Here is an 11,384-nt window from a genome sequence, read left to right on the forward strand (position 1 = left end):
AAACCTCAATTATTTCCAAGACCTGCTGGTCACAGCAAGACATTCCCAGTTGATGTCTGTGAAGTTGAAATCTCCCATATGGACAAGGACTACCCATATAGATTACCAGTGCCTGTAAAATATCTCATCGGTGATTACATTCTGGCTGTGTGATCAGTAGTAGACACCCACTACAGTATCTCCTTGATTTCCATCCCCCTAACCCTCACCCAGAGGCTCTCAACTGCATCATCACTAACTGTGAGGGCTGTACAATCAAACCTCTCCTTTACATAGAGGATGACACCTCCACCTTGCCTGCCCTGCCTGTCCCTCCTGAATAGCCTGCAGCCCTTCATCCCAGCACTCCAATCATGGGACTTATTCCACCAAGTCTCACTAATACCAATGACATCGTAGTTCTGGGAGATGACCAATGCTGCCAGTTTGTCCTGTTTGTTTCTCTTACTGCGTGTGTTGCTGTGCAAGCATTTCAGATATACTTCTGAGCCCTCTGTTCTCCCAGGGGCAGTGCAAATGTTCCCCCTGGCATTGCCACCCTCAGGCAATGCCATGCCAACCCTTGGCTCACCTATTGCAATTTTATTGGTATCCCCTTCCCCCATTGATTCTAGTATAAAGGTCTATCATCAGTCCACCAGCTTATGTCCAAAGATGCATTTTTCCCTGCAGGCCCATCAGGCCCCAGCATACGTTGTGTCTCAAAGGCTTTTCCATAGTTTAAAAACTCAAAGTTCTGGGGGAAGCACCAGTCCCAGAGCCAGGTATTGATATCCTGGGTTTGCCTGTTTCTTCCAGAGTCTTCCCCCATTATTGGGAGGATTGATGAAAACACTACCTGTGCTCCCAAATATTTTAGCATACTTATCAGGGCTCTGAAATGTCTTGATTGACCTCAGACTTTTTGTTGCTCCATCATTAGTACTCATGTGAAACAGCAGGAATGGTTAGTAGTCTGAAGATTGTACTAAGCTCTTCAGTCTTGTGGCGACATCCCTAATTCGGGCCCCAGGGAGGCAGTAAACTTCCCTGAAAAGAGGGTCTGGTCTGCAAGTAGGTGCTTCCTTTCTGCACAGGAGGTAATCACTAAGGACCATAACTCGCTGTTGTTTCTTCTCGGTGCTGGTCTTAATTCAGGTTTTGTTGCGAGGGGTTGGTATCTTCTCTGTTAGCTCTGATCTTCAGGGTTTTTTTGACAAAAAAAATTATTTTTTAACAAATTCTCTTCTTTTCACTCCATATGGAATGATTTAATGTCAATTTTCACTTACATTATGAAGGCATAAAAAGCACCAAATGGAATATACATCTTATTATGTGATATAATGAAACACCACTTTTGGTTTCTATTCAGAAGAAGGTACAGCCTTTTATTCATTGCATATAAATTGCCCTTGAAATCTAGTTAGTGGAAAAAACATTGCATATAATAATTATTATTATTAACATGTATAGCTTCAGCAATCTCAAATTCAGCAAATGATGTGCACAGAGGGATTATGCCTTGTGCAAAATAATTGTTTTGAAATTTTTTTATGCAGTAGTCAGGTCTTTTTAGATAGTGAGAGCCTGAAGTGAACTACTTTGAACGACTTTTTCTTCCAGGATAAGAGAACAGTACACACTTCTATCTGTTTGCTTTTGCTTTAAATTCCTGTGAGATACTCTTGTTAAACTCTGTTCTCTGAATGTATAATACCTTCTAGTCTCTAGAACCACAGCCATGACAGTTTCCTTCTCCTGCAGTGCAAGTGGTTACCTAAAGTTACATCAGAAAGTTCTTTCTTCCCAGATTCAACTGCCTTGCTGGTTTTATTGTACCAAGATGAGCATCAGGGTTTCAGTTTTTGTGCCTGCCTCTTCCTTCTGTTGAAGTATCTGAACTCTTATATCCAGTCACTCTTTCAAGGCTCCTACACCAGTTGAATCTTTCACTTTGAAGCTCTGAAGTAGTCTAGCAGGCCTCTCAGATTAAGAATAGATTCTCATCCATAGGTGCGCAAATGTCTGTTTTTTACACTGAAAATCACCTCCTGCATTTAACAATGTCTCTTTGCTTAATACAAGTTTTGCCTCTGGCTTGGGTGGCCATGACTACACAGCCACCTTTCAGGAGATGCATCTTTCACTAAGCCTCACATTTTGTATTAGTATATATATTAAAACCAGACATGGTGCAGCTATCTGAACAGACTAATATTATTAATAAATAATATCATTAATAAATAGCTTATTACTAGCCTTTGATTGGGACCAGATGTGACAGTAATTAACTGCTTGGAGAAGGAGGGAGGCAACAGTTTTGGGATGAGACATACCCATTGTTTTCTTAGACATGCCATAGTCTATTCCATCAGGGCAGTGGTGGACATATTGTCAGTATTAAGCAATGTTCTTTCTTTGTATCAAGTCTTCTGTATCTTTGAAGCATAGCCTGAACCAACAGACTTCCTTATATCTAAAACCTCTAATAGTTATTTGTTTTATTTCTCCTGGAACAAAATAGAAAACATTCCCGAAAATGTTCAGGGAAAACCTAAAACAGCAGTATGCCTTTTTAAAAATTTTTTTTTCTTGTATAAAGACATTCTCTTTCTTGTTGGTGTTATTTCAAATATCTGCAGTTGTATAGGAGATTTCTTCCTTGCAGTCCTTTTTTGCTTTGCACCTGTAGTTCATTATAATCTTGTATTTGTGACGCTATAGTCTGTTGCCATGGAAATGAACATAATTCCACAATTATGCTCACATCTTTAGATCCCTGCTATTTAGAGTTTATTATGAAATAACAACTTCTGTGTTTAGGACTTTTTTACAGAAAAATTTTGGGGAAAGAATGGTTAAAAATGTACACAGCTTTAGTCTTAGTAACATGATAGAAGCACGAAAGATGTTTGGGCAGAAGGGACTGCCTTCCTGTGCTGGGCTGATCAGGCCAATGATTAACCACCCACCACAGCCGCTTGCTCACCTTCACCTTCCCCTCAGGAAGATGGAGGAAAGAATCAGAAGAGCAAGCACAAGAAAAAATCATTGGTCGAGATAAAAGCAGTTTAAGAAGTGAAGGGAAGAAAAGAGAAAAATCCCAAGCAATGCATAAGCCATCACTCACAATTACCCACCAGCACACTGATGCCCAGATGGTCTCTGAGCAACTGGCACCTTGGAAAGGCCAAACCCCCAGTTTTTATTGCTGAGCATGATGTCATATGGCAGGGTCATATCCCTTTGGTCAATTGGAGTCAGCTGTCCTCGCTGTGTCTCCTTCAAGGCTCTTGCTCACCCCCAGCCCACTCACTGAGAGAAGCAGCAGAGTGAAAAGCAGAATAAGCCTTGAGGCTGTGCAAGCACCCTTCAGCAACAGCCTTCAGCAACTGGTGTGTTATCAGTGCTGTTTCAACCAGAAATCTAAAACACAGCACCTTACAGGTTGTTATGAAGAAAGTTAACTCCATCCCAGCCAAAGCCAGTACACTTCCCAAAGGAATGGGTATTTTAAGCTCATTTCAATATTTTGAAGTTCCCTCTCCATAAAAGCATTTCTCTGATGAAGACCACTGTTGTAGAGTGTTTGATTTCAGCTATAATGACTGGCAGTACCAGTCAGATCTGGGCTTTATTGAGTTGTTTTCTACCCAGTAATCATAAAATATCATTCGGCTTCTTTCTAACCCTTCAGGTATTTTTCCTCTGCTTAGACATGGGAGAGAGCTCTCTGTATATATATATTAACTCTTTGCCCCAATGACGTCTGCTGGTCTTCATGCGTTGGTTGGTTTTGTGTCATGAATACGTTTCTCCTTTTGAGAAACCTGACATAAGAAGCATATTTAGATGTCTCTGAGAATCATTTTTCAGTGCAGTACATCTCTGTAGGTGCCTCTGAAACTTTACTCTTAAGCCTTTGCTTTATTATTCTGTATTCCTTTATTCACAAGTTTTTCAGGATACGCTATTCTTAGTTGAGATTTTTTAATGAATATCATACAGCCATTTATAATGGTTTATGTCTATTTCTTCTTAAGATGCCAGTGATCAAAGAGAAGACATTTACATTGGAAACCACATACCTTGTTCAGAAAGCTTCAACGGCTACTGTATACATGGAAAATGTGAATTCATTTATTCCACTCAGAAGGCTTCCTGCCGGTAAGTCCTGCGTGTCTCCAAAATGTGCTTGAAGTTGCTGTAAAGCTTAATCAGAATGCTCTCTAGATATACTTAAAGCATGTATCAGTTTGCAGTTACCTAAGCAGTGGCACAGGAACCATATCCCTGTGCTGTGGGCAACACCCAGTTGCTCCAGTCAAGTGGGAGATAGTGCTCAGAGGAAAGGCTTGGTCAGTCAGGTTGCTATGAAGCTGAATTTTCTGAGAAGTCTGGTCTCAGTGTTGGTTTCTTATTTTCAGCTGCTAAGTCCTACCTAGAGAAAAAAAAAAATTCCTTTACCTTACATGGCTTCTCTATATGACTGTGCTTTCCCCATTGACCTCTTAGTCTGCTTTTATACTGTCTGTAAATTTATTGCTCTTGTCATAAACTCTCTCTAGAGTATCAATATCTTATTTTTAACATTTATTGCCCTTCTTCACAATAATAGGCTTCATCTAGAGAGTATAAAATTGCTAAATATTCTTTAGGCCACACTTTTTGTCTACAGCATAATCTAGCAGTTCAGTACACTCAGTATTAAGCCACACAGTGTTTCCCAGAATTTCTGGGTGTTCCAGTTTATTTCCTTAGCTCCCAGATAATATTTTTCTTTACATTTCATCAACTAAATTTGGCATCTTTGTTTTCCTAAAAAAAAAAAAAAGAAGAAGTTAATTTTAAAAGTTTTTTTTGTAGAAAAAGGCCACTTCTTAATAACATGTAGTGCCCTACTTATTAGGAAGTTTTACTCCTGAAACTTTTATCTTGCAAGCTTGTACTTTCAGATTAATGTGTCTGAAGATGCTATAACTCTTTGCTTTCCTTTGCTTTGGAAACTTCAGCTGTAAATCCATTAGATACTATCACATTTTCTCCCTTGATCTTTATCTATTGAAGATATTTAGGGGTTTTTGCACTGTCAAGATTTAAGGGTTTCCAGACTTATCAGAGAGCAGGAAGCCCAAAACACAGATCCAGTATGGTTGTCAGGCATTTGAAAGCTTCTATTATTCCTTTGCCCATCCAAGACCCTTTCTTGTTTATTTCCACCTTTCCAATAGAACTTATTTGTTTTTCTCTTTTCTTTGGCAGAACCAAGAGAGCTCAACATGGCTTTGCTTCTCTTGGGAAACTGGGTGCATCCCCAATGTCATCTCGATTGGCATTAGGCAGCACTCTTTGATTATAGTATTCTTTTAATCTAGAGCTGTGTTTAACACAATTTCTGATGGATTTGTCCTCAAAATATTCAAAGTAGAGCTATTTCAAGGAAAACATTCCTGGTTGAATGAACTGATTTTTTTATTTCTCAGGATTTTTTTCTGGATGGTGCTAATCATATAATGATTTATTCATTTATGATTCAATTACTATTCAATTATTTAAATATTATTACTCTAATAATTACTGATAGGCAATGTTTTGATGAATTTAATTAATCTGCTGTCCCTCTAAATTCTGTTTTATAATTACATTTACTATTTCTACCTTTAATTACTTATTTAAACAGCCTGAACTGTATCTCAGCACTGGACCTAGCACAACAAACCTCACGTGGTTCCAGTCAAGAATTTCTGACTATCAGTTCTTAACTCTAAGTATCAGATCTCCTTTGGACTTTACTTTGCTATTTAAATGCTGATGGTCTCATACTTTATGCATGTTTCCTATTGGAGCAGACTTATTAAGAAAAAAAATTATATCAGAATGCAATCCACTGTAGTAATCATGTACTTCTATCAAAGAAAATTTTTCTCTCATTCTCTGGCAAGGAAAATATAATGCTGAACGCTAGGGACAGTTTCAAATGCTTTGCGTTCTCATACACATGCAGCATATACGTTGTTTATTTTGGTCCTCATTTCCTGGTAGTGATATGTGTGAGGTATCAGACGACCTACGAAGCTGCAGCGAATGCCTGTGCAGAGCAAATTATGACTTTCGCTTTCACTGGGGGCACTGAATCTCCTTGCTTATTGTACAACAACCCTCCAGGACTGCCATCAGGCAGGTGGGAGGAAGGTTTTGTAGTAGTCCATATTATATTTAGTTTAGCTGCCTTTGCTGTGGTCTGTCTCCTGCTGCCAGCCCTGTGCAGTGCAGTTCTACCCTCTCCTTATGGCAGGCTGCATCAAGGAGGCACAGTTCAACCCTTTGCAAAGAAATCTAAACTTCTTTACGCTAACTCAATTAATTGGCTGATGAGCATATTTTGATAAATCCATACTGACCTCTACGTTGCTATTATATTAATGCTATATTATCTTGCTATATATTAATGCAGCAGAATGCTTTAAAGGTATTTAAAAGTACATTTAAGGTAACTTAAACTAGTGCCTAGTACTTCATCCCACCACCAATATAGTTCTTAACACAAGCACTTCTCCTTTGCAGCATTCAATACTCCTGAATCTCCATTTGATATTTCTTGGAAATAATTTCCTGTCACTTCAGTGTTTCTGAGGAAACATCTTTAAATTACTTGTGTCTCCTCTGATTTGTTTTGCCTCCTTTGCTTTAAAGAAGTTCTCACACTGATCACACTTTGACTGTTACCTTCTTTAAGAAACCAAAAGCAAAATATCAAGTCCTCTTCACTAGCAAGGAGTCCTCTTCTTTATGTTTGGTGGGGGTTTTTTTGGGGTTTTTTTTTGCATGATTGCCAACATGTTCCACATCTTTTTCCTTCTTGTATGCTAATACATGTTTCTCTGGATTGCCTTCCCAGACATTACTGAGCTTACTTACAGTACATTGGGGTTTTTCTTTAATAACTCTACTCTTACTGGAACTTGTTTCATGCCTGAGCTCCTTACATAGCAGCTCATGGCTGGAGAAAGTAGAGTCACAAGATTATGAACATGTAAACCCCAACTGTTATCCCTGCATACAAAGAGGGATTAGGAGTTGCATTAGCAGTTTGTAGGAAGGTCTGTGGAGTAATTATTTCATTCCTCCAACAGAATTAATTCCTACCCTAGTACAAAGATTTTGGGTGGATGAGACTGATTTTCTGTTTCATTTGGGTTTATCTGATTCAGTTTACAAAAGGAGTGTTTCTCTGCCTGCATGTGATGTTTCTTGTCCAGCTTTCGACTATAGAGCTAGAGGCCAATTGTATGATTCAGTTGCCCTTAATGATGCATTCCAATCAGTCAGTTTTACAGGATGGCTCTACTCAAAACTTGCTCAGGGATGTAAGTGGTGGGCCTTGATTCTGCAGACTCCAGCAAAATGTCTTGGGTGTCTCTTGCTTTCCTTGTTGTCCTTCTGCCTCTTTTGCCTTGCGACATGAATTCCTCTAGAGAGTGTTTCTACTGCCACCTTCACCACTGGCACATCTCATTCCCTGAACACATGTCGCTGATCAGGAACAGCCTCTACTAAGTTTCTCACTGAGCTAACTGCTGCTTTGCTCATGCAAGGTACCATTTAAAGCAGCTGCTTCTCTTCTGTCTGCAGCCATTTCTCTCCCACCCCTGGCCAATTTTTATGGATTTTTCCATGACTCACACTTGAACAATTGTGGCCATTGGTTTTTTAACCCGACCTCCATCAAATTTTGGTTTGGTGACAGGGCATGAGGGGGTTTGATGCTGCTCTTGTCCAGTAGGTTTTGCAGGATTCCACTTCCATAGGCTGCAGCTTGAAAAGGGGTCTTCCTTTTCCCCCATTTTTCAAGGGTTCTCTTCCTCTTTGTTACTTCTCTCCCATATTAACCTTGAAGTTGAATGAGCATGCTCACATTGTGTTCCATGAGCATGCTTCTTTGTGTTTCATTTATCCCTACTTGTTTCACCCAATTGCTTTATTTTTTCCTAAATATTGCCCCAATTTAATAATGACCCCACATACTTCTTTTGTCAAATCAGGGCCTTCACCATGTGTTTTCAGAGAGCCACTAGTAACCTTATCCAGGAAAGCAGAGCACATCTGCTCTGTCTCTTCTCTTGACACAGAAATCCAAACCATTCCCCAACCCAAGAATTACCATACCTCCACCTTCTCACCAGCTTTTTCTCAGCTGGTGTCACCTTGGACTCCTTATTTCATCTGCAAAATGATTGGACTGTTGTCAGATTACAGATTCCATGAAATATGCCTTTTCTTTTTCAGGTGTGAATCAGGATATACTGGACAGCACTGTGAAAAGACAGACTTTAGTATTCTTTATGTTGTCCCAAGTAGACAAAAGCTTACGCATGTCCTTATTGCAGCAATAATTGGAGCTGTACAGATTGCCATTATAGTTGCAATTGTCATGTGCATAACAAGGTAGGTAAAGACAAAAACAGTGAAAAAATGCACATCATATGTATTTTTGTATTTAGATATTTGACTCCCCAAATTTTATGTACTTTCACATATATCCTAAAATACCCACATGAAAAATATCTAATGATTGAAGTGGAAGCATTATGTAACATCCTGTCACTTTTTTTTTTTTTTCTGGTCGCAAAACACACATTTGTTCAAATTCACAAATCACCGGTAACCACTCTGAATCCCCAGACCAAATACACAGCAGAGCAGATCAGCCTTGAAACACACCCACAAAGTCAGCTACTGTGTTAGACCTTTACTAGTGTTATTCAGGCATTGCTGATTATCTTATAGAAGCTGTGATCCCCTCCTTCCACCCAGTGAAACCAGAGAGGTTGACGAGATGCTGTTCCTTGCAGCTCCACTGTAAATGGTGTTACACAGGGAGAGAAGTATCCCTCACACCATGCATGCTTTCTCAAAATTAACGTGCAGCTAGTCCCATTTTTAGGCACTCTCCATGGAAGCCTATTTTATGAATGTAAAGATGCATAAGCACAGAGTTCAAGTTTCTGGGTTGTCTCAGACTCTTCCCCTGTATGAAAACAGAGATGAGAGCCATAGATTCTTTTTGATGACAAGAGATTCAGTTTGCTCATCAAGGACTTGAACCCAGTGAGGCCTGAGGGCTCTGGGATAGATTAAGGATGACTGAATTACCTTAGAGGTGCATGAAGCATTTAAGTCCTACACTTGCCACATCTTGCCTTTCCTCTTTAACTTGTCCTTCACTTTTTCAGCTCCAGTTACATTGGGCCATAAAACTTTCTGCTACTGTTTTAGTGCATAGCTTCTCAAATTCAGTGATGCAGAGTGACACCCCTATGAACGAACAATATAGACCCCCCCTTCCCTATCTCTCTTGTAAGGTTCAACGTGGCAGGTGGAAGTACACATATCTAAGACCTCCTGCACATGTAAAAGAGTTATTTGGCTCATGCAATTGATGTCATCCCTTTTTTTTTCTCCACACCCTACTGGCTAAATCAGTGGTGTGGAAGGCTGTGTTTCAGCAGCCCTCCTCTTTCAGACTCCCTATGACTGTTCCCCAGCTCACAGCCTCTCAGGGACAGTCTGTCTTGCTGTGTCCCAGCAGGACTGCTCCATCATGCACTGTCTACTGTTTGACAGGCTGAGCAAGTCCTGTCCTGTCCAGAATTGCTAGCTTTTGTCAATCCTTTCTTAGTTGTGTGTCCATCTGCAAGAAGAGGATCTCTTAGTCACCCCACAGAGAGTCCTGGGTGGGCTCTGTCTCAGGGGGCTGCCATGAGCAACAGGGCACCTGGAGGTTCAGCATTTCAAAAGACTGATTGGCCCAGTCTTACCATCCACTGCATTTTAAGTATGAAATACATATAAAGTAAAGCAAATGCAATTATTCACTGTGGTACGTGTTTTGTTGGATCAAGGCTGAAGGATCTAACACCTTGCTGGTTTCAGTCTCAAGTCCAAGCAGAACTCCCTTCTGTGTGATCTGGGGTCCCACAGACATCCTCAGGTGACAGTCCAGTACTGAACAGCAGGAGCGTCCCCCCAGTCAGCTCAGTTCATAGACTCCTTGCTATTGTTCAGAAAATTAAGTCAATGTATTATTGTTAGGCTTAATTTTATGTGTCATATATAAAATCAGCCTGTCTGGGTTTTTTTCTCTTTTTAACAGAAAATGCCCCAAAAACAATAGAGGACGACGGCAGAAGCAAAACCTAGGCCATTTTACTTCAGATACATCATCCAGAATGGTTTAACTTAGTGATTTTTATACCTACATTGACCATGTGATGTACATTTTTATTATATCTTTTTTTAAAGAATGGAAATATTTATTTCAGAGGCCTTATTTTTGAACATTTTTAGTGTAACAATGTTGGTCTGTATTCTGAAAGCATCAGCTCTAACAGCTATGGACTGTTTTAGTATCTTTACTTTTCTGTTTTTGAATACAGTAGTTCATTTTCTGTATCTGTATCACATGGTTATATAATAGACTTGTGCTTTATCCATGGAATGTAATATTTTTGGGAACACAGATTTATTCCACCAATGGTTGTAGATTAAAAAACCCCAACAAACCAACAAAAAAGTCCACATTACCTAGCAAACAAGGCATGAACTAAAGGTAAAAATGTTTACAGCTTACTTTTCTTATGAGAAACTAGAAAACACTGTGTTTAAATACCGTAGATATTTAAATGTTTTTGGAAGTTAGTAACTGATTTTTTAGACACTGCCTATCGCATGAACTGTGAAGCTGTGTGCTGTGTGTAGTTGTAACATATTTATAAAATGTGTGGGCTGGGTCTAAGCACTGCCATCTTCATAAATAATTCCAACAATTTATTTTTAAAGAGGAAAATTATAAATTTCGTAATTTGGGAAGTTACCTGGTAGAGCAGATGGCACAGGTCCAAAAGGAGTAGGTCTTAGTAGATTTAGGTATTGTAAAAATTGGTGTTGAATAATTGAACACAAATAATTGGAATAAAGCCTACTTTATCACTGTTAAAGCTGTTTTAATACTTCTTAAACTTTTTTAAAGAAAATACATGTTTTAACACCTACAATACAGATTGTATAGTGTTTGTGATTAAAATAAAAAAATAATAAAAGTGAATGAATCACTAGTGCTCTTGTATAGAGTATTTTCAAGAGCTAAAGTCCATCCAAATTAGTCTGCTTGTCATAGTTATATTAATAGACTGTTAGTTGTCGTTTGAAAGATCCCAAGATAAAGTGTGAATAGGATGTGTTCAGCTGTTTTAACATGTAGTTTAGGCTTTCAAAATTTTGCATGTAGGATTTAATAATTTGCTCAATAAAAAAAAAAAATGCTTTCAACATTTTGAACTGGAAAAGCATGTCACAATACAACATTTTCACTATATTGCCTCTGGTTTAGTGTGTTTATTTGT

The 11,384-nt window shown here is 39.0% G+C and overlaps 1 protein-coding gene across 1 annotated transcript in view; it reads left to right on the top strand.

Annotated features, from left to right (window-relative positions):
* The window catches only part of TMEFF1 (transmembrane protein with EGF like and two follistatin like domains 1), an 85,426-nt gene extending 74,070 nt beyond the window's left edge, over nucleotides 1–11,356 (top strand). Inside the window, exons 10-12 of the mRNA XM_026841408.1 lie at nucleotides 4,026–4,149; nucleotides 8,269–8,427; nucleotides 10,136–11,356. Coding sequence (XP_026697209.1) covers nucleotides 4,026–4,149; nucleotides 8,269–8,427; nucleotides 10,136–10,220 — 368 coding nt within the window. The 3' untranslated portion in view covers nucleotides 10,221–11,356. The remainder of the gene's footprint in view (nucleotides 1–4,025; nucleotides 4,150–8,268; nucleotides 8,428–10,135) is intronic.
* The last annotated feature ends 28 nt before the right edge of the window (nucleotides 11,357–11,384 follow it).

The sequence above is a fragment of the Athene cunicularia genome, assembly GCF_003259725.1.
Source record: "Athene cunicularia isolate RWA chromosome 2 unlocalized genomic scaffold, athCun1 chr2_part1, whole genome shotgun sequence".
NCBI lineage: Eukaryota > Metazoa > Chordata > Aves > Strigiformes > Strigidae > Athene > Athene cunicularia.